This window comes from Salvelinus alpinus, chromosome 4 (assembly GCF_045679555.1).
Source record: "Salvelinus alpinus chromosome 4, SLU_Salpinus.1, whole genome shotgun sequence".
Classification (NCBI taxonomy): Eukaryota; Metazoa; Chordata; class Actinopteri; order Salmoniformes; family Salmonidae; genus Salvelinus; species Salvelinus alpinus.
Window position 1 is genome coordinate 4,324,426 of NC_092089.1, and position 24,755 is coordinate 4,349,180.

Below are 24,755 nucleotides of genomic sequence, written 5' to 3' on the forward strand. Positions count from 1 at the left end.
TGGACTATCAGAGTATGTAGGGTTCTGATCAGACTGGACTATCAGAGTATGTAGGGTTCTGATCAGACTGTCTGGACTATCAGAGTATGTAGGGTTCTGATCAGACTGTCTGGACTATCAGAGTATGTAGGGTTCTGATCAGACTGTCTGGACTATCAGAGTATGTAGGGTTCTGATCAAACGGTCTGGACTATCAGAGTATGTAGGGTTCTGATCAGACTGACTGGACTATCAGAGTATGTAGGGTTCTGATCAGACTGTCTGGACTATCAGAGTATGTAGGGTTCTGATCAGACTGGACTATCAGAGTATGTAGGGTTCTGATCAGACTGGACTATCAGAGTATGTAGGGTTCTGATCAGACTGTCTGGACTATCAGAGTATGTAGGGTTCTGATCAGACTGTCTGGACTATCAGAGTATGTAGGGTTCTGATCAGACTGTCTGGACTATCAGAGTATGTAGGGTTCTGATCAGACTGTCTGGACTATCAGAGTATGTAGGGTTCTGATCAGACTGTCTGGACTATCAGAGTATGTAGGGTTCTGATCAGACTGGACTATCAGAGTATGTAGGGTTCTGATCAGACTGGACTATCAGAGTATGTAGGGTTCTGATCAGACTGTCTGGACTATCAGAGTATGTAGGGTTCTGATCAGACTGGACTATCAGAGTATGTAGGGTTCTGATCAGACTGTCTGGACTATCAGAGTATGTAGGGTTCTGATCAGACTGGACTATCAGAGTATGTAGGGTTCTGATCAGACTGGACTATCAGAGTATGTAGGGTTCTGATCAAACTGGACTATCAGAGTATGTAGGGTTCTGATCAGACTGGACTATCAGAGTATGTAGGGTTCTGATCAGACTGTCTGGACTATCAGAGTATGTAGGGTTCTGATCAGACTGGACTATCAGAGTATGTAGGGTTCTGATCAGACTGTCTGGACTATCAGAGTATGTAGGGTTCTGATCAGACTGTCTGGACTATCAGAGTATGTAGGGTTCTGATCAGACTGTCTGGACTATCAGAGTATGTAGGGTTCTGATCAAACGGTCTGGACTATCAGAGTATGTAGGGTTCTGATCAGACTGACTGGACTATCAGAGTATGTAGGGTTCTGATCAGACTGTCTGGACTATCAGAGTATGTAGGGTTCTGATCAGACTGGACTATCAGAGTATGTAGGGTTCTGATCAGACTGGACTATCAGAGTATGTAGGGTTCTGATCAGACTGTCTGGACTATCAGAGTATGTAGGGTTCTGATCAGACTGTCTGGACTATCAGAGTATGTAGGGTTCTGATCAGACTGTCTGGACTATCAGAGTATGTAGGGTTCTGATCAGACTGTCTGGACTATCAGAGTATGTAGGGTTCTGATCAGACTGTCTGGACTATCAGAGTATGTAGGGTTCTGATCAGACTGGACTATCAGAGTATGTAGGGTTCTGATCAGACTGGACTATCAGAGTATGTAGGGTTCTGATCAGACTGGACTATCAGAGTATGTAGGGTTCTGATCAGACTGGACTATCAGAGTATGTAGGGTTCTGATCAGACTGTCTGGACTATCAGAGTATGTAGGGTTCTGATCAGACTGTCTGGACTATCAGAGTATGTAGGGTTCTGATCAGACTGTCTGGACTATCAGAGTATGTAGGGTTCTGATCAGACTGGACTATCAGAGTATGTAGGGTTCTGATCAGACTGTCTGGACTATCAGAGTATGTAGGGTTCTGATCAGACTGTCTGGACTATCAGAGTATGTAGGGTTCTGATCAGACTGGACTATCAGAGTATGTAGGGTTCTGATCAGACTGTCTGGACTATCAGAGTATGTAGGGTTCTGATCAGACTGGACTATCAGAGTATGTAGGGTTCTGATCAGACTGGACTATCAGAGTATGTAGGGTTCTGATCAGACTGTCTGGACTATCAGAGTATGTAGGGTTCTGATCAGACTGTCTGGACTATCAGAGTATGTAGGGTTCTGATCAGACTGTCTGGACTATCAGAGTATGTAGGGTTCTGATCAGACTGGACTATCAGAGTATGTAGGGTTCTGATCAGACTGTCTGGACTATCAGAGTATGTAGGGTTCTGATCAGACTGTCTGGACTATCAGAGTATGTAGGGTTCTGATCAAACTGTCTGGACTATCAGAGTATGTAGGGTTCTGATCAGACTGTCTGGACTATCAGAGTATGTAGGGTTCTGATCAGACTGTCTGGACTATCAGAGTATGTAGGGTTCTGATCAGACTGGACTATCAGAGTATGTAGGGTTCTGATCAGACTGGACTATCAGAGTATGTAGGGTTCTGATCAGACTGGACTATCAGAGTATGTAGGGTTCTGATCAGACTGTCTGGACTATCAGAGTATGTAGGGTTCTGATCAGACTGGACTATCAGAGTATGTAGGGTTCTGATCAGACTGTCTGGACTATCAGAGTATGTAGGGTTCTGATCAGACTGTCTGGACTATCAGAGTATGTAGGGTTCTGATCAGACTGGACTATCAGAGTATGTAGGGTTCTGATCAGACTGGACTATCAGAGTATGTAGGGTTCTGATCAGACTGTCTGGACTATCAGAGTATGTAGGGTTCTGATCAGACTGTCTGGACTATCAGAGTATGTAGGGTTCTGATCAGACTGTCTGGACTATCAGAGTATGTAGGGTTCTGATCAGACTGTCTGGACTATCAGAGTATGTCGGGTTCTGATCAGACTGTCTGGACTATCAGAGTATGTAGGGTTCTGATCAGACTGTCTGGACTATCAGAGTATGTAGGGTTCTGTTCAGACTGGACTATCAGAGTATGTAGGGTTCTGATCAGACTGTCTGGACTATCAGAGTATGTAGGGTTCTGATCAGACTGGACTATCAGAGTATGTAGGGTTCTGATCAAACTGGACTATCAGAGTATGTAGGGTTCTGATCAGACTGTCTGGACTATCAGAGTATGTAGGGTTCTGATCAGACTGGACTATCAGAGTATGTAGGGTTCTGATCAGACTGACTGGACTATCAGAGTATGTCGGGTTCTGATCAGACTGTCTGGACTATCAGAGTATGTAGGGTTCTGATCAGACTGTCTGGACTATCAGAGTATGTAGGGTTCTGATCAGACTGGACTATCAGAGTATGTAGGGTTCTGATCAGACTGGACTATCAGAGTATGTAGGGTTCTGATCAGACTGGACTATCAGAGTATGTAGGGTTCTGATCAGACTGGACTATCAGAGTATGTAGGGTTCTGATCAGACTGGACTATCAGAGTATGTAGGGTTCTGATCAGACTGTCTGGACTATCAGAGTATGTAGGGTTCTGATCAGACTGTCTGGACTATCAGAGTATGTAGGGTTCTGATCAGACTGTCTGGACTATCAGAGTATGTAGGGTTCTGATCAGACTGGACTATCAGAGTATGTAGGGTTCTGATCAGACTGTCTGGACTATCAGAGTATGTAGGGTTCTGATCAGACTGGACTATCAGAGTATGTAGGGTTCTGATCAGACTGTCTGGACTATCAGAGTATGTAGGGTTCTGATCAGACTGGACTATCAGAGTATGTAGGGTTCTGATCAGACTGTCTGGACTATCAGAGTATGTAGGGTTCTGATCAGACTGTCTGGACTATCAGAGTATGTAGGGTTCTGATCAAACTGTCTGGACTATCAGAGTATGTAGGGTTCTGATCAGACTGTCTGGACTATCAGAGTATGTAGGGTTCTGATCAGACTGTCTGGACTATCAGAGTATGTAGGGTTCTGATCAGACTGGACTATCAGAGTATGTAGGGTTCTGATCAGACTGGACTATCAGAGTATGTAGGGTTCTGATCAGACTGGACTATCAGAGTATGTAGGGTTCTGATCAGACTGTCTGGACTATCAGAGTATGTAGGGTTCTGATCAGACTGGACTATCAGAGTATGTAGGGTTCTGATCAGACTGTCTGGACTATCAGAGTATGTAGGGTTCTGATCAGACTGTCTGGACTATCAGAGTATGTAGGGTTCTGATCAGACTGGACTATCAGAGTATGTAGGGTTCTGATCAGACTGGACTATCAGAGTATGTAGGGTTCTGATCAGACTGTCTGGACTATCAGAGTATGTAGGGTTCTGATCAGACTGTCTGGACTATCAGAGTATGTAGGGTTCTGATCAGACTGTCTGGACTATCAGAGTATGTAGGGTTCTGATCAGACTGTCTGGACTATCAGAGTATGTCGGGTTCTGATCAGACTGTCTGGACTATCAGAGTATGTAGGGTTCTGATCAGACTGTCTGGACTATCAGAGTATGTAGGGTTCTGATCAGACTGGACTATCAGAGTATGTAGGGTTCTGATCAGACTGTCTGGACTATCAGAGTATGTAGGGTTCTGATCAGACTGGACTATCAGAGTATGTAGGGTTCTGATCAGACTGTCTGGACTATCAGAGTATGTAGGGTTCTGATCAGACTGTCTGGACTATCAGAGTATGTAGGGTTCTGATCAGACTGGACTATCAGAGTATGTAGGGTTCTGATCAGACTGTCTGGACTATCAGAGTATGTAGGGTTCTGATCAGACTGTCTGGACTATCAGAGTATGTCGGGTTCTGATCAGACTGTCTGGACTATCAGAGTATGTAGGGTTCTGATCAGACTGTCTGGACTATCAGAGTATGTAGGGTTCTGATCAGACTGGACTATCAGAGTATGTAGGGTTCTGATCAGACTGTCTGGACTATCAGAGTATGTAGGGTTCTGATCAGACTGGACTATCAGAGTATGTAGGGTTCTGATCAAACTGGACTATCAGAGTATGTAGGGTTCTGATCAGACTGTCTGGACTATCAGAGTATGTAGGGTTCTGATCAGACTGGACTATCAGAGTATGTAGGGTTCTGATCAGACTGACTGGACTATCAGAGTATGTCGGGTTCTGATCAGACTGTCTGGACTATCAGAGTATGTAGGGTTCTGATCAGACTGTCTGGACTATCAGAGTATGTAGGGTTCTGATCAGACTGGACTATCAGAGTATGTAGGGTTCTGATCAGACTGGACTATCAGAGTATGTAGGGTTCTGATCAGACTGGACTATCAGAGTATGTAGGGTTCTGATCAGACTGGACTATCAGAGTATGTAGGGTTCTGATCAGACTGGACTATCAGAGTATGTAGGGTTCTGATCAGACTGTCTGGACTATCAGAGTATGTAGGGTTCTGATCAGACTGTCTGGACTATCAGAGTATGTAGGGTTCTGATCAGACTGTCTGGACTATCAGAGTATGTAGGGTTCTGATCAGACTGGACTATCAGAGTATGTAGGGTTCTGATCAGACTGTCTGGACTATCAGAGTATGTAGGGTTCTGATCAGACTGGACTATCAGAGTATGTAGGGTTCTGATCAGACTGTCTGGACTATCAGAGTATGTAGGGTTCTGATCAGACTGGACTATCAGAGTATGTAGGGTTCTGATCAGACTGTCTGGACTATCAGAGTATGTAGGGTTCTGATCAGACTGTCTGGACTATCAGAGTATGTAGGGTTCTGATCAAACTGTCTGGACTATCAGAGTATGTAGGGTTCTGATCAGACTGACTGGACTATCAGAGTATGTAGGGTTCTGATCAGACTGTCTGGACTATCAGAGTATGTAGGGTTCTGATCAGACTGGACTATCAGAGTATGTAGGGTTCTGATCAGACTGGACTATCAGAGTATGTAGGGTTCTGATCAGACTGGACTATCAGAGTATGTAGGGTTCTGATCAGACTGTCTGGACTATCAGAGTATGTAGGGTTCTGATCAGACTGGACTATCAGAGTATGTAGGGTTCTGATCAGACTGTCTGGACTATCAGAGTATGTAGGGTTCTGATCAGACTGTCTGGACTATCAGAGTATGTAGGGTTCTGATCAGACTGGACTATCAGAGTATGTAGGGTTCTGATCAGACTGGACTATCAGAGTATGTAGGGTTCTGATCAGACTGTCTGGACTATCAGAGTATGTAGGGTTCTGATCAGACTGTCTGGACTATCAGAGTATGTAGGGTTCTGATCAGACTGTCTGGACTATCAGAGTATGTAGGGTTCTGATCAGACTGTCTGGACTATCAGAGTATGTCGGGTTCTGATCAGACTGTCTGGACTATCAGAGTATGTAGGGTTCTGATCAGACTGTCTGGACTATCAGAGTATGTAGGGTTCTGATCAGACTGGACTATCAGAGTATGTAGGGTTCTGATCAGACTGTCTGGACTATCAGAGTATGTAGGGTTCTGATCAGACTGGACTATCAGAGTATGTAGGGTTCTGATCAAACTGGACTATCAGAGTATGTAGGGTTCTGATCAGACTGTCTGGACTATCAGAGTATGTAGGGTTCTGATCAGACTGGACTATCAGAGTATGTAGGGTTCTGATCAGACTGACTGGACTATCAGAGTATGTCGGGTTCTGATCAGACTGTCTGGACTATCAGAGTATGTAGGGTTCTGATCAGACTGTCTGGACTATCAGAGTATGTAGGGTTCTGATCAGACTGGACTATCAGAGTATGTAGGGTTCTGATCAGACTGGACTATCAGAGTATGTAGGGTTCTGATCAGACTGGACTATCAGAGTATGTAGGGTTCTGATCAGACTGTCTGGACTATCAGAGTATGTTGGGTTCTGATCAGACTGTCTGGACTATCAGAGTATGTAGGGTTCTGATCAAACTGTCTGGACTATCAGAGTATGTAGGGTTCTGATCAGACTGTCTGGACTATCAGAGTATGTAGGGTTCTGATCAGACTGGACTATCAGAGTATGTAGGGTTCTGATCAGACTGTCTGGACTATCAAGGTATGTAGGGTTCTGATCAGACTGGACTATCAGAGTATGTAGGGTTCTGATCAGACTGTCTGGACTATCAGAGTATGTAGGGTTCTGATCAGACAGTCTGGACTATCAGAGTATGTAGGGTTCTGATCAGACAGTCTGGACTATCAGAGTATGTAGGGTTCTGATCAGACTGTTTGGACTATCAGAGTATGTAGGGTTCTGATCAGACTGTCTGGACTATCAGAGTATGTAGGGTTCTGATCAGACTGGACTATCAGAGTATGTAGGGTTCTGATCAGACTGGACTATCAGAGTATGTAGGGTTCTGATCAGACTGTCTGAACTATCAGAGTATGTAGGGTTCTGATCAGACTGGACTATCAGAGTATGTAGGGTTCTGATCAGACTGGACTATCAGAGTATGTAGGGTTCTGATCAGACTGGACTATCAGAGTATGTAGGGTTCTGATCAAACTGTCTGAACTATCAGAGTATGTAGGGTTCTGATCAGACTGTCTGGACTATCAGAGTATGTAGGGTTCTGATCAGACTGTCTGGACTATCAGAGTATGTAGGGTTCTGATCAGACTGTCTGGACTATCAGAGTATGTAGGGTTCTGATCAAACTGTCTGAACTATCAGAGTATGTAGGGTTCTGATCAGACTGGACTATCAGAGTATGTAGGGTTCTGATCAGACTGTCTGGACTATCAGAGTATGTAGGGTTCTGATCAGACTGGACTATCAGAGTATGTAGGGTTCTGATCAGACTGTCTGGACTATCAGAGTATGTAGGGTTCTGATCAGACTGGACTATCAGAGTATGTAGGGTTCTGATCAAACTGTCTGAACTATCAGAGTATGTAGGGTTCTGATCAGACTGTCTGGACTATCAGAGTATGTAGGGTTCTGATCAGACTGGACTATCAGAGTATGTAGGGTTCTGATCAAACTGTCTGAACTATCAGAGTATGTAGGGTTCTGATCAGACTGGACTATCAGAGTATGTAGGGTTCTGATCAGACTGGACTATCAGAGTATGTAGGGTTCTGATCAGACTGGACTATCAGAGTATGTAGGGTTCTGATCAGACTGTCTGGACTATCAGAGTATGTAGGGTTCTGATCAAACGGTCTGGACTATCAGAGTATGTAGGGTTCTGATCAGACTGGACTATCAGAGTATGTAGGGTTCTGATCAAACTGTCTGAACTATCAGAGTATGTAGGGTTCTGATCAGACTGGACTATCAGAGTATGTAGGGTTCTGATCAGACTGTCTGGACTATCAGAGTATGTAGGGTTCTGATCAAACGGTCTGGACTATCAGAGTATGTAGGGTTCTGATCAGACTGTCTGGACTATCAGAGTATGTAGGGTTCTGATCAGACTGTCTGGACTATCAGAGTATGTAGGGTTCTGATCAGACTGGACTATCAGAGTATGTAGGGTTCTGATCAGACTGGACTATCAGAGTATGTAGGGTTCTGATCAGACTGTCTGGACTATCAGAGTATGTAGGGTTCTGATCAGACTGGACTATCAGAGTATGTAGGGTTCTGATCAGACTGTCTGGACTATCAGAGTATGTAGGGTTCTGATCAGACTGGACTATCAGAGTATGTAGGGTTCTGATCAGACTGGACTATCAGAGTATGTAGGGTTCTGATCAGACTGGACTATCAGAGTATGTAGGGTTCTGATCAGACTGTCTGGACTATCAGAGTATGTAGGGTTCTGATCAGACTGTCTGGACTATCAGAGTATGTAGGGTTCTGATCAGACTGGACTATCAGAGTATGTAGGGTTCTGATCAGACTGGACTATCAGAGTATGTAGGGTTCTGATCAGACTGGACTATCAGAGTATGTAGGGTTCTGATCAGACTGGACTATCAGAGTATGTAGGGTTCTGATCAGACTGTCTGGACTATCAGAGTATGTAGGGTTCTGATCAGACTGTCTGGACTATCAGAGTATGTAGGGTTCTGATCAGACTGGACTATCAGAGTATGTAGGGTTCTGATCAGACTGTCTGGACTATCAGAGTATGTAGGGTTCTGATCAGACTGGACTATCAGAGTATGTAGGGTTCTGATCAGACTGGACTATCAGAGTATGTAGGGTTCTGATCAGACTGGACTATCAGAGTATGTAGGGTTCTGATCAGACTGTCTGGACTATCAGAGTATGTAGGGTTCTGATCAGACTGTCTGGACTATCAGAGTATGTAGGGTTCTGATCAGACTGTCTGGACTATCAGAGTATGTAGGGTTCTGATCAGACTGGACTATCAGAGTATGTAGGGTTCTGATCAGACTGGACTATCAGAGTATGTAGGGTTCTGATCAGACTGTCTGGACTATCAGAGTATGTAGGGTTCTGATCAGACTGGACTATCAGAGTATGTAGGGTTCTGATCAGACTGGACTATCAGAGTATGTAGGGTTCTGATCAGACTGTCTGGACTATCAGAGTATGTAGGGTTCTGATCAGACTGGACTATCAGAGTATGTAGGGTTCTGATCAGACTGTCTGGACTATCAGAGTATGTAGGGTTCTGATCAGACTGGACTATCAGAGTATGTAGGGTTCTGATCAGACTGTCTGGACTATCAGAGTATGTAGGGTTCTGATCAGACTGTCTGGACTATCAGAGTATGTAGGGTTCTGATCAGACTGGACTATCAGAGTATGTAGGGTTCTGATCAGACTGGACTATCAGAGTATGTAGGGTTCTGATCAGACTGTCTGGACTATCAGAGTATGTAGGGTTCTGATCAGACTGGACTATCAGAGTATGTAGGGTTCTGATCAGACTGTCTGGACTATCAGAGTATGTAGGGTTCTGATCAGACTGTCTGGACTATCAGAGTATGTAGGGTTCTGATCAGACTGGACTATCAGAGTATGTAGGGTTCTGATCAGACTGGACTATCAGAGTATGTAGGGTTCTGATCAGACTGGACTATCAGAGTATGTAGGGTTCTGATCAGACTGTCTGGACTATCAGAGTATGTAGGGTTCTGATCAGACTGGACTATCAGAGTATGTAGGGTTCTGATCAGACTGGACTATCAGAGTATGTAGGTTTCTGATCAGACTGGACTATCAGAGTATGTAGGGTTCTGATCAGACTGTCTGGACTATCAGAGTATGTAGGGTTCTGATCAGACTGTCTGGACTATCAGAGTATGTAGGGTTCTGATCAGACTGGACTATCAGAGTATGTAGGGTTCTGATCAGACTGGACTATCAGAGTATGTAGGGTTCTGATCAGACTGGACTATCAGAGTATGTAGGGTTCTGATCAGACTGTCTGGACTATCAGAGTATGTAGGGTTCTGATCAGACTGTCTGGACTATCAGAGTATGTAGGGTTCTGATCAGACTGGACTATCAGAGTATGTAGGGTTCTGATCAGACTGGACTATCAGAGTATGTAGGGTTCTGATCAGACTGTCTGGACTATCAGAGTATGTAGGGTTCTGATCAGACTGGACTATCAGAGTATGTAGGGTTCTGATCAGACTGGACTATCAGAGTATGTAGGGTTCTGATCAGACTGGACTATCAGAGTATGTAGGGTTCTGATCAGACTGGACTATCAGAGTATGTAGGGTTCTGATCAGACTGTCTGGACTATCAGAGTATGTAGGGTTCTGATCAGACTGGACTATCAGAGTATGTAGGGTTCTGATCAGACTGGACTATCAGAGTATGTAGGGTTCTGATCAGATTGGACTATCAGAGTATGTAGGGTTCTGATCAGACTGTCTGGACTATCAGAGTATGTAGGGTTCTGATCAGACTGTCTGGACTATCAGAGTATGTAGGGTTCTGATCAGACTGGACTATCAGAGTATGTAGGGTTCTGATCAGACTGGACTATCAGAGTATGTAGGGTTCTGATCAGACTGGACTATCAGAGTATGTAGGGTTCTGATCAGACTGTCTGGACTATCAGAGTATGTAGGGTTCTGATCAGACTGTCTGGACTATCAGAGTATGTAGGGTTCTGATCAGACTGTCTGGACTATCAGAGTATGTAGGGTTCTGATCAGACTGGACTATCAGAGTATGTAGGGTTCTGATCAGACTGGACTATCAGAGTATGTAGGGTTCTGATCAGACTGTCTGGACTATCAGAGTATGTAGGGTTCTGATCAGACTGGACTATCAGAGTATGTAGGGTTCTGATCAGACTGGACTATCAGAGTATGTAGGGTTCTGATCAGACTGTCTGGACTATCAGAGTATGTAGGGTTCTGATCAGACTGGACTATCAGAGTATGTAGGGTTCTGATCAGACTGTCTGGACTATCAGAGTATGTAGGGTTCTGATCAGACTGGACTATCAGAGTATGTAGGGTTCTGATCAGACTGTCTGGACTATCAGAGTATGTAGGGTTCTGATCAGACTGTCTGGACTATCAGAGTATGTAGGGTTCTGATCAGACTGGACTATCAGAGTATGTAGGGTTCTGATCAGACTGGACTATCAGAGTATGTAGGGTTCTGATCAGACTGTCTGGACTATCAGAGTATGTAGGGTTCTGATCAGACTGGACTATCAGAGTATGTAGGGTTCTGATCAGACTGTCTGGACTATCAGAGTATGTAGGGTTCTGATCAGACTGTCTGGACTATCAGAGTATGTAGGGTTCTGATCAGACTGGACTATCAGAGTATGTAGGGTTCTGATCAGACTGGACTATCAGAGTATGTAGGGTTCTGATCAGACTGGACTATCAGAGTATGTAGGGTTCTGATCAGACTGTCTGGACTATCAGAGTATGTAGGGTTCTGATCAGACTGGACTATCAGAGTATGTAGGGTTCTGATCAGACTGGACTATCAGAGTATGTAGGGTTCTGATCAGACTGTCTGGACTATCAGAGTATGTAGGGTTCTGATCAGACTGGACTATCAGAGTATGTAGGGTTCTGATCAGACTGGACTATCAGAGTATGTAGGGTTCTGATCAGACTGTCTGGACTATCAGAGTATGTAGGGTTCTGATCAGACTGGACTATCAGAGTATGTAGGGTTCTGATCAGACTGTCTGGACTATCAGAGTATGTAGGGTTCTGATCAGACTGGACTATCAGAGTATGTAGGGTTCTGATCAGACTGTCTGGACTATCAGAGTATGTAGGGTTCTGATCAGACTGTCTGGACTATCAGAGTATGTAGGGTTCTGATCAGACTGGACTATCAGAGTATGTAGGGTTCTGATCAGACTGGACTATCAGAGTATGTAGGGTTCTGATCAGACTGTCTGGACTATCAGAGTATGTAGGGTTCTGATCAGACTGGACTATCAGAGTATGTAGGGTTCTGATCAGACTGTCTGGACTATCAGAGTATGTAGGGTTCTGATCAGACTGTCTGGACTATCAGAGTATGTAGGGTTCTGATCAGACTGGACTATCAGAGTATGTAGGGTTCTGATCAGACTGGACTATCAGAGTATGTAGGGTTCTGATCAGACTGGACTATCAGAGTATGTAGGGTTCTGATCAGACTGGACTATCAGAGTATGTAGGGTTCTGATCAGACTGGACTATCAGAGTATGTAGGGTTCTGATCAGACTGTCTGGACTATCAGAGTATGTAGGGTTCTGATCAGACTGGACTATCAGAGTATGTAGGGTTCTGATCAGACTGGACTATCAGAGTATGTAGGGTTCTGATCAGACTGTCTGGACTATCAGAGTATGTAGGGTTCTGATCAGACTGTCTGGACTATCAGAGTATGTAGGGTTCTGATCAGACTGGACTATCAGAGTATGTAGGGTTCTGATCAGACTGGACTATCAGAGTATGTAGGGTTCTGATCAGACTGGACTATCAGAGTATGTAGGGTTCTGATCAGACTGTCTGGACTATCAGAGTATGTAGGGTTCTGATCAGACTGTCTGGACTATCAGAGTATGTAGGGTTCTGATCAGACTGGACTATCAGAGTATGTAGGGTTCTGATCAGACTGGACTATCAGAGTATGTAGGGTTCTGATCAGACTGTCTGGACTATCAGAGTATGTAGGGTTCTGATCAGACTGTCTGGACTATCAGAGTATGTAGGGTTCTGATCAGACTGGACTATCAGAGTATGTAGGGTTCTGATCAGACTGGACTATCAGAGTATGTAGGGTTCTGATCAGACTGGACTATCAGAGTATGTAGGGTTCTGATCAGACTGTCTGGACTATCAGAGTATGTAGGGTTCTGATCAGACTGGACTATCAGAGTATGTAGGGTTCTGATCAGACTGGACTATCAGAGTATGTAGGGTTCTGATCAGACTGTCTGGACTATCAGAGTATGTAGGGTTCTGATCAGACTGGACTATCAGAGTATGTAGGGTTCTGATCAGACTGTCTGGACTATCAGAGTATGTAGGGTTCTGATCAGACTGGACTATCAGAGTATGTAGGGTTCTGATCAGACTGGACTATCAGAGTATGTAGGGTTCTGATCAGACTGGACTATCAGAGTATGTAGGGTTCTGATCAGACTGTCTGGACTATCAGAGTATGTAGGGTTCTGATCAGACTGGACTATCAGAGTATGTAGGGTTCTGATCAGACTGGACTATCAGAGTATGTAGGGTTCTGATCAGACTGTCTGGACTATCAGAGTATGTAGGGTTCTGATCAGACTGTCTGGACTATCAGAGTATGTAGGGTTCTGATCAGACTGGACTATCAGAGTATGTAGGGTTCTGATCAGACTGTCTGGACTATCAGAGTATGTAGGGTTCTGATCAAACGGTCTGGACTATCAGAGTATGTAGGGTTCTGATCAGACTGGACTATCAGAGTATGTAGGGTTCTGATCAGACTGTCTGGACTATCAGAGTATGTAGGGTTCTGATCAGACTGGACTATCAGAGTATGTAGGGTTCTGATCAGACTGTCTGGACTATCAGAGTATGTAGGGTTCTGATCAGACTGGACTATCAGAGTATGTAGGGTTCTGATCAAACGGTCTGGACTATCAGAGTATGTAGGGTTCTGATCAGACTGGACTATCAGAGTATGTAGGGTTCTGATCAGACTGTCTGGACTATCAGAGTATGTAGGGTTCTGATCAGACTGTCTGGACTATCAGAGTATGTAGGGTTCTGATCAGACTGGACTATCAGAGTATGTAGGGTTCTGATCAGACTGTCTGGACTATCAGAGTATGTAGGGTTCTGATCAGACTGTCTGGACTATCAGAGTATGTAGGGTTCTGATCAGACTGGACTATCAGAGTATGTAGGGTTCTGATCAAACTGGACTATCAGAGTATGTAGGGTTCTGATCAGACTGGACTATCAGAGTATGTAGGGTTCTGATCAGACTGTCTGGACTATCAGAGTATGTAGGGTTCTGATCAGACTGGACTATCAGAGTATGTAGGGTTCTGATCAGACTGGACTATCAGAGTATGTAGGGTTCTGATCAGACTGGACTATCAGAGTATGTAGGGTTCTGATCAGACTGTCTGGACTATCAGAGTATGTAGGGTTCTGATCAGACTGGACTATCAGAGTATGTAGGGTTCTGATCAGACTGGACTATCAGAGTATGTAGGGTTCTGATCAGACTGTCTGGACTATCAGAGTATGTAGGGTTCTGATCAGACTGTCTGGACTATCAGAGTATGTAGGGTTCTGATCAGACTGTCTGGACTATCAGAGTATGTAGGGTTCTGATCAGACTGTCTGGACTATCAGAGTATGTAGGGTTCTGATCAGACTGGACTATCAGAGTATGTAGGGTTCTGATCAGACTGTCTGGACTATCAGAGTATGTAGGGTTCTGATCAGACTGTCTGGACTATCAGAGTATGTAGGGTTCTGATCAGACTGTCTGGACTATCAGAGTATGTAGGGTTCTGATCAGACTGGACTATCAGAGTATGTAGGGTTCTGATCAGACTGGACTATCAGAGTATGTAGGGTTCTGATCAGACTGTCTGGACTATCAGAGTATGTAGGGTTCTGATCAGACTGGACTATCAGAGTATGTAGGGTTCTGATCAGACTGTCTGGACTATCAGAGTATGTAGGGTTCTGATCAGACTGGACTATCAGAGTATGTAGGGTTCTGATCAGACTGTCTGGACTATCAGAGTATGTAGGGTTCTGATCAGACTGGACTATCAGAGTATGTAGGGTTCTGATCAGACTGTCTGGACTATCAGAGTATGTAGGGTTCTGATCAGACTGGACTATCAGAGTATGTAGGGTTCTGATCAGACTGTCTGGACTATCAGAGTATGTAGGGTTCTGATCAGACTGTCTGGACTATCAGAGTATGTAGGGTTCTGATCAGACTGTCTGGACTATCAGAGTATGTAGGGTTCTGATCAAACTGGACTATCAGAGTATGTAGGGTTCTGATCAGACTGGACTATCAGAGTATGTAGGGTTCTGATCAGACTGGACTATCAGAGTATGTAGGGTTCTGATCAGACTGACTGGACTATCAGAGTATGTAGGGTTCTGATCAGACTGTCTGGACTATCAGAGTATGTAGGGTTCTGATCAGACTGGACTATCAGAGTATGTAGGGTTCTGATCAAACTGGACTATCAGAGTATGTAGGGTTCTGATCAGACTGTCTGTACTATCAGAGTATGTAGGGTTCTGATCAGACTGGACTATCAGAGTATGTAGGGTTCTGATCAAACTGGACTATCAGAGTATGTAGGGTTCTGATCAGACTGTCTGGACTATCAGAGTATGTAGGGTTCTGATCAGACTGGACTATCAGAGTATGTAGGGTTCTGATCAGACTGTCTGGACTATCAGAGTATGTAGGGTTCTGATCAGACTGTCTGGACTATCAGAGTATGTAGGGTTCTGATCAGACTGGACTATCAGAGTATGTAGGGTTCTGATCAGACTGTCTGGACTATCAGAGTATGTAGGGTTCTGATCAAACTGGACTATCAGAGTATGTAGGGTTCTGATCAGACTGTCTGGACTATCAGAGTATGTAGGGTTCTGATCAGACTGGACTATCAGAGTATGTAGGGTTCTGATCAGACTGTCTGGACTATCAGAGTATGTAGGGTTCTGATCAGACTGTCTGGACTATCAGAGTATGTAGGGTTCTGATCAGACTGTCTGGACTATCAGAGTATGTAGGGTTCTGATCAGACTGGACTATCAGAGTATGTAGGGTTCTGATCAAACTGGACTATCAGAGTATGTAGGGTTCTGATCAGACTGACTGGACTATCAGAGTATGTAGGGTTCTGATCAGACTGGACTATCAGAGTATGTAGGGTTCTGATCAGACTGTCTGGACTATCAGAGTATGTAGGGTTCTGATCAGACTGTCTGGACTATCAGAGTATGTAGGGTTCTGATCAGACTGTCTGGACTATCAGAGTATGTAGGGTTCTGATCAGACTGGACTATCAGAGTATGTAGGGTTCTGATCAGACTGTCTGGACTATCAGAGTATGTAGGGTTCTGATCAGACTGTCTGGACTATCAGAGTATGTAGGGTTCTGATCAGACTGTCTGGACTATCAGAGTATGTAGGGTTCTGATCAGACTGGACTATCAGAGTATGTAGGGTTCTGATCAGACTGTCTGGACTATCAGAGTATGTAGGGTTCTGATCAGACTGTCTGGACTATCAGAGTATGTAGGGTTCTGATCAGACTGGACTATCAGAGTATGTAGGGTTCTGATCAGACTGTCTGGACTATCAGAGTATGTAGGGTTCTGATCAGACTGTCTGGACTATCAGAGTATGTAGGGTTCTGATCAGACTGTCTGGACTATCAGAGTATGTAGGGTTCTGATCAGACTGGACTATCAGAGTATGTAGGGTTCTGATCAGCCTGTCTGGACTATCAGAGTATGTAGGGTTCTGATCAGACGGGACTATCAGAGTATGTAGGGTTCTGATCAGACTGTCTGGACTATCAGAGTATGTAGGGTTCTGATCAGACTGTCTGGACTATCAGAGTATGTAGGGTTCTGATCAGACTGGACTATCAGAGTATGTAGGGTTCTGATCAGACTGTCTGGACTATCAGAGTATGTAGGGTTCTGATCAGACTGTCTGGACTATCAGAGTATGTAGGGTTCTGATCAGACTGTCTGGACTATCAGAGTATGTAGGGTTCTGATCAGACTGTCTGGACTATCAGAGTATGTAGGGTTCTGATCAGACTGACTGGACTATCAGAGTATGTAGGGTTCTGATCAGACTGGACTATCAGAGTATGTAGGGTTCTGATCAGACTGTCTGGACTATCAGAGTATGTAGGGTTCTGATCAGACTGTCTGGACTATCAGAGTATGTAGGGTTCTGATCAGACTGACTGGACTATCAGAGTATGTAGGGTTCTGATCAGACTGGACTATCAGAGTATGTAGGGTTCTGATCAGACTGGACTATCAGAGTATGTAGGGTTCTGATCAGACTGTCTGGACTATCAGAGTATGTAGGGTTCTGATCAAACTGGACTATCAGAGTATGTAGGGTTCTGATCAGACTGGACTATCAGAGTATGTAGGGTTCTGATCAGACTGTCTGGACTATCAGAGTATGTAGGGTTCTGATCAGACTGACTGGACTATCAGAGTATGTAGGGTTCTGATCAGACTGGACTATCAGAGTATGTAGGGTTCTGATCAGACTGGACTATCAGAGTATGTAGGGTTCTGATCAGACTGGACTATCAGAGTATGTAGGGTTCTGATCAGACTGGACTATCAGAGTATGTAGGGTTCTGATCAGACTGGACTATCAGAGTATGTAGGGTTCTGATCAGACTGTCTGGACTATCAGAGTATGTAGGGTTCTGATCAGACTGGACTATCAGAGTATGTAGGGTTCTGATCAGACTGTCTGGACTATCAGAGTATGTAGGGTTCTGATCAGACTGGACTATCAGAGTATGTAGGGTTCTGATCAGACTGTCTGGACTATCAGAGTATGTAGGGTTCTGATCAGACTGTCTGGACTATCAGAGTATGTAGGGTTCTGATCAGACTGGACTATCAGAGTATGTAGGGTTCTGATCAGACTGGACTATCAGAGTATGTAGGGTTCTGATCAGACTGTCTGGACTATCAGAGTATGTAGGGTTCTGATCAGACTGGACTATCAGAGTATGTAGGGTTCTGATCAGACTGTCTGGACTATCAGAGTATGTAGGGTTCTGATCAGACTGGACTATCAGAGTATGTAGGGTTCTGATCAGACTGTCTGGACTATCAGAGTATGTAGGGTTCTGATCAGACTGGACTATCAGAGTATGTAGGGTTCTGATCAGACTGGACTATCAGAGTATGTAGGGTTCTGATCAGACTGTCTGGACTATCAGAGTATGTAGGGTTCTGATCAGACTGGACTATCAGAGTATGTAGGGTTCTGATCAGACTGTCTGGACTATCAGAGTATGTAGGGTTCTGATCAAACTGTCTGGACTATCAGAGTATGTAGGGTTCTGATCAGACTGGACTATCAGAGTATGTAGGGTTCTGATCAGACTGTCTGGACTATCAGAGTATGTAGGGTTCTGATCAGACTGGACTATCAGAGTATGTAGGGTTCTGATCAGACTGGACTATCAGAGTATGTAGGGTTCTGATCAGACTGGACTATCAGAGTATGTAGGGTTCTGATCAGACTGGACTATCAGAGTATGTAGGGTTCTGATCAGACTGGACTATCAGAGTATGTAGGGTTCTGATCAGACTGTCTGGACTATCAGAGTATGTAGGGTTCTGATCAGACTGGACTATCAGAGTATGTAGGGTTCTGATCAGACTGTCTGGACTATCAGAGTATGTAGGGTTCTGATCAAACGGTCTGGACTATCAGAGTATGTAGGGTTCTGATCAGACTGGACTATCAGAGTATGTAGGGTTCTGATCAGACTGGACTATCAGAGTATGTAGGGTTCTGATCAGACTGTCTGGACTATCCGAGTATGTAGGGTTCTGATCAGACTGTCTGGACTATCAGAGTATGTAGGGTTCTGATCAGACTGTCTGGACTATCAGAGTATGTAGGGTTCTGATCAGACTGGACTATCAGAGTATGTAGGGTTCTGATCAGACTGTCTGGACTATCAGAGTATGTAGGGTTCTGATCAGACTGTCTGGACTATCAGAGTATGTAGGGTTCTGATCAGACTGGACTATCAGAGTATGTAGGGTTCTGATCAGACTGGACTATCAGAGTATGTAGGGTTCTGATCAGACTGGACTATCAGAGTATGTAGGGTTCTGATCAAACTGTCTGGACTATCAGAGTATGTAGGGTTCTGATCAGACTGGACTATCAGAGTATGTAGGGTTCTGATCAGACTGTCTGGACTATCAGAGTATGTAGGGTTCTGATCAGACTGTCTGGACTATCAGAGTATGTAGGGTTCTGATCAGACTGGACTATCAGAGTATGTAGGGTTCTGATCAGACTGGACTATCAGAGTATGTAGGGTTCTGATCAAACTGTCTGGACTATCAGAGTATGTAGGGTTCTGATCAGACTGGACTATCAGAGTATGTAGGGTTCTGATCAAACGGTCTGGACTATCAGAGTATGTAGGGTTCTGATCAAACGGTCTGGACTATCAGAGTATGTAGGGTTCTGATCATACTGGACTATCAGAGTATGTAGGGTTCTGATCAGACTGTCTGGACTATCAGAGTATGTAGGGTTCTGATCAGACTGGACTATCAGAGTATGTAGGGTTCTGATCAGACTGTCTGGACTATCAGAGTATGTAGGGTTCTAACTATCAAACTGGCCCCTCTACCCTCCTGGAGGTTTTAACTCCAACCCTGTTCCTGGATAGAAACCCTCCTGGAGGTTTTAACTCCAACCCTGTTCCTGGAGAGCTACCCTCCTGGAGGTTTTAACTCCAACTCTGTTCCTGGAGAGAAACCCTCCTGGAGGTTTTTACTCCAACCATGTTCCTGGAGAGAAACCCTCCTGTAGGTTTTAACTCCAACCCTGTTCCTGGAGAGAAACCCTCCTGGAGGTTTTAACTCCAACCCTGTTCCTGGAGAGAAACCCTCCTGGAGGTTTTTACTTCAACCCTGTTCCTGGAGAGAAACCCTCCTGGAGGATTTAACTCCAACCCTGTTCCTGGAGAGAAACCCTCCTGGAGGTTTTAACTCCAACCCTGTTCCTGGAGAGCTACCCTCCTGGAGGTTTTAACTCCAACTCTGTTCCTGGAGAGAAACCCTCCTGGAGGTTTTTACTCCAACCATGTTCCTGGAGAGAAACCCTCCTGTAGGTTTTAACTCCAACCCTGTTCCTGGAGAGAAACCCTCCTGGAGGTTTTAACTCCAACCCTGTTCCTGGAGAGAAACCCTCCTGGAGGTTTTTACTCCAACCCTGTTCCTGGAGAGAAACCCTCCTGGAGGATTTAACTCCAACCCTGTTCCTGGAGAGAAACCCTCCTGGAGGTTTTAACTCCAACCCTGTTCCTGGAGAGAAACCCTCCTGGAGGTTTTTACTCCAACCCTGTTCCTGGAGAGAAACCCTCCTGGAGGTTTTAACTCCAACCCTGTTCCTGGAGAGAAACCCTCCTGGAGGTTTTAACTCCAACCCTGTTCCTGGAGAGACCCTCCTGTAGGTTTTAACTCCAACCCTGTTCCTGGAGAGATACCCTCCTGGAGGTTTTAACTCCAACCCTGTTCCTGGAGAAACCCTCCTGTAGGTTTTAACTCCAACCCTGTTCCTAGAGAGATACCCACCAGTAGGTTTTAACTCCAGCCCTGTTCCTAGAGGGAGACCCTCCTGTAGGTTTTAACTCCAACCCTGTTCCTAGAGAGATACCCACCAGTAGGTTTTAACTCCAGCCCTGTTCCTAGAGGGAGACCCTCCTGTAGGTTTTAACTCCAACCCTGTTCCTGGAGAGATACCCTCCTGTAGGTTTTAACTCCAACCCTGTTCCTGGAGAGAAACCCTCCTGGAGGTTTTAACTCCAACCCTGTTCCTGGAGAGAAACCCTCCTGGAGGTTTTTACTCCAACCCTGTTCCTGGAGAGAAACCCTCCTGGAGGATTTAACTCCAACCCTGTTCCTGGAGAGAAACCCTCCTGGAGGTTTTAACTCCAACCCTGTTCCTGGAGAGAAACCCTCCTGGAGGTTTTTACTCCAACCCTGTTCCTGGAGAGAAACCCTCCTGGACGTTTTAACTCCAACCCTGTTCCTGGAGAGAAACCCTCCTGGAGGTTTTAACTCCAACCCTGTTCCTGGAGAGAAACCCTCCTGGAGGTTTTTACTCCAACCCTGTTCCTGGAGAGAAACCCTCCTGGAAGATTTAACTCCAACCCTGTTCCTGGAGAGAAACCCTCCTGGAGGTTTTAACTCCAACCCTGTTCCTGGAGAGAAACCCTCCTGGAGGTTTTTACTCCAACCCTGTTCCTGGAGAGAAACCCTCCTGGAGGTTTTAACTCCAACCCTGTTCCTGGAGAGAAACCCTCCTGGAGGTTTTAACTCCAACCCTGTTCCTGGAGAGACCCTCCTGTAGGTTTTAACTCCAACCCTGTTCCTGGAGAGAAACCCTCCTGGAGGTTTTAACTCCAACCCTGTTCCTGGAGAAACCCTCCTGTAGGTTTTAACTCCAACCCTGTTCCTAGAGAGATACCCACCAGTAGGTTTTAACTCCAGCCCTGTTCCTAGAGGGAGACCCTCCTGTAGGTTTTAACTCCAACCTCGTTCCTAGAGAGATACCCACCAGTAGGTTTTAACTCCAGCCCTGTTCCTAGAGGGAGACCCTCCTGTAGGTTTTAACTCCAACCCTGTTCCTGGAGAGATACCCTCCTGTAGGTTTTAACTCCAGCCCTGTTCCTGGAGAGACCCTCCTGTAGGTTTTAACTCCAGCCCTGTTCCTGGAGAGACACCCTCCTGTAGGTTTTAACTCCAGCCCTGTTCCTAGAGAGAAACCCTCCTGTAGGTTTTAACTCCAGCCCTGTTCCTAGAGAGACACCCTCCTGGAGGTCTTAACTCTGTCCGACAGGAAACATAGGAGCTGGGATGTTGTGGCGACTCTTTTTTAGGCAACATGAGAAACCGCTGACAACCTGGCAGATTGCGGCTCCTGAACGATGACAAAAACAACAACCTACGTAAACTGTTTTGTGAAAAAGTCATATTTGTTTGACTTCCTATTTGGGCTGTGACAGTCATGCAATTTTGGATGACGGTAATTGGCCAAATGACCACGGTCTCAGTAATACCGTTCGACCGCATTTGCTGCCATAGAAATATAAGGAATAGAACGGGCGTCCCCATTCAAGTCAATGATGGCATAAAGGGTGGACTGGCAGGTCATTGCGAGTGTATCTATAGGAGCAAAGAAGTAAAAGCAGGAAGTAAACACAGGAAGTAAAAGCAGGAAGTAAACACAGGAAGTAAAAGCAGGAAGTAAACACAGGAAGTAAAAGCAGGAAGTAAACACAGGAAGTAAAAGCAGGAAGTAAACACAGGAAGTAAAAGCAGGAAGTAAACACAGGAAGTAAAAGCAGGAAGTAAACACAGGAAGTAAAAGCAGGAAGTAAACACAGGAAGTAAAAGCAGGAAGTAAAAGCAGGAAGTAAAAGCAGGAAGTAAACACAGGAAGTAAAAGCAGGAAGTAAACACAGGAAGTAAACACAGGAAGTAAAAGCAGGAAGTGTACCCATCAGTATGTGCTACGCTTTGTTGATTCAACTCAACTGACATTACAAAAAATACATTCCATTGCACGAGTCACATTTGAATTAACATTCTACGTTTCCATGGCAATGATTGCATCACAATACCTGGCAGCCATTGAGAGTGTTCCCATGAGTTTACAAGTCAAACTGCCAGGGTTAAAGGGTTCCAAGCCCATTCCATTCATCATTTGCTTCAATACCTTGCTTGTGTCAGCAATGCCCGGACGTGTTCTTTATGATGTTTATTTTATTAGTTTCACGACAGTCTATTTTCATAACCGTGGGTTATACGGTAATGTTGCTTCGCCCTACTTCATATAGATTGTAACCTGTACTCTCTTCTTCTCTCTACCAGGTATTCATCACAGTGAACTGTCTGAGTACAGACTTCTCCTGCCAGAAGGGGGTGAAGGGCATGCCTCTGATGATCCAGATAGACACTTACAGCTATAACTCTAACCGCGGCTGCAACACACCCACACACAGAGCCTTCTCTGAGATCAAGGTCTTCTGTGACAAGGTGAGACTCTCTGTTTGACCTCTAACCCCACACACAGAGCCTTCTCTGAGATCAAGGTCTTCTGTGACAAGGTGACTCTCTCTCTTTGACCTCTAACCCCACACACAGAGCCTTCTCTGAGATCAAGGTCTTCTGTGACAAGGTGAGACTCTCTGTTTGACCTCTAACCCCACACACAGAGCCTTCTCTGAGATCAAGGTCTTCTGTGACAAGGTGAGACTCTCTGTTTGACCTCTAACCCCACACACAGAGCCTTCTCTGAGATCAAGGTCTTCTGTGACAAGGTGAGTCTCTCTCTCTTTGACCTCTAACCCCACACACAGAGCCTTCTCTGAGATCAAGGTCTTCTGTGACAAGGTGAGTCTCTCTCTCTTTGACCTCAACCCCCACACACAGAGCCTTCTCTGAGATCAAGGTCTTCTGTGACAAGGTGAGTCTCTCTCTGTTTGACCTCTAACCCCACACACAGAGCCTTCTCTGAGATCAAGGTCTTCTGTGACAAGGTGAGACTCTCTCTTTGACCTCTAACCCCCACACACAGAGCCTTCTCTGAGATCAAGGTCTTCTGTGACAAGGTGAGTCTCTCTCTGTTTGACCTCTAACCCCACACACAGAGCCTTCTCTGAGATCAAGGTCTTCTGTGACAAGGTGAGACTCTCTGTTTGACCTCTAACCTCTAACCCCGCCACAGAAGGCTCTCTAAAACTATTAGGTTTTAAATATACTGTATCAAAATTAAATGTAATTGTTCAAATATACACTGCTCAAAAAAATAAAGGGAACACTTAAACAACACAATGTAACTCCAAGTCAATCACACTTCTGTGAAATCAAACTGTCCACTTAGGAAGCAACACTGATTGACAATAAATTTCACATGCTGTTGTGCAAATGGAATAGACAAAAGGTGGAAATTATAGGCAATTAACAAGACACCCCCAATAAAGGAGTGATTCTGCAGGTGGTGACCACAGACCACTTCTCAGTTCCTATGCTTCCTGGCTGATGTTTTGGTCACTTTTGAATGCTGGCGGTGCTCTCACTCTAGTGGTAGCATGAGACGGAGTCTACAACCCACACAAGTGGCTCAGGTAGTGCAGCTCATCCAGGATGGCACATCAATGCGAGCTGTGGCAAGAAGGTTTGCTGTGTCTGTCAGCGTAGTGTCCAGAGCATGGAGGCGCTACCAGGAGACAGGCCAGTACATCAGGAGACGTGGAGGAGGCCGTAGGAGTGCAACAACCCAGCAGCAGGACCGCTACCTCCGCCTTTGAGCAGGAGGAGCACTGCCAGAGCCCTGCAAAATGACCTCCAGCAGGCCACAAATGTGCATGTGTCTGCTCAAACGGTCAGAAACAGACTCCATGAGAGTGGTATGAGGGCCCGACGTCCACAGGTGGGGGTTGTGCTTACAGCCCAACACCGTGCAGGACGTTTGGCATTTGCCAGAGAACACCAAGATTGGCAAATTCGCCACTGGCGCCCTGTGCTCTTCACAGATGAAAGCAGGTTCACACTGAGCACATGAGCACATGTGACAGACGTGACAGAGTCTGGAGACGCCGTGGAGAACGTTCTGCTGCCTGCAACATCCTCCAGCATGACCGGTTTGGCGGTGGGTCAGTCATGGTGTGGGGTGGCATTTCTTTGTGGGGCCGCACAGCCCTCCATGTGCTCGCCAGAGGTAGCCTGACTGCCATTAGGTACCGAGATGAGATCCTCAGAG

At 45.2% G+C, this 24,755-nt stretch overlaps 1 protein-coding gene across 1 annotated transcript in view; it reads left to right on the forward strand.

Annotated features, from left to right (window-relative positions):
* The window catches only part of LOC139572783 (grainyhead-like protein 2 homolog), a 70,644-nt gene that overhangs the window by 30,792 nt on the left and 15,097 nt on the right, over nt 1-24,755 (forward strand). The window contains exon 8 of the mRNA XM_071395552.1: nt 22,865-23,029. Coding sequence (XP_071251653.1) covers nt 22,865-23,029 — 165 coding nt within the window. The remainder of the gene's footprint in view (nt 1-22,864; nt 23,030-24,755) is intronic.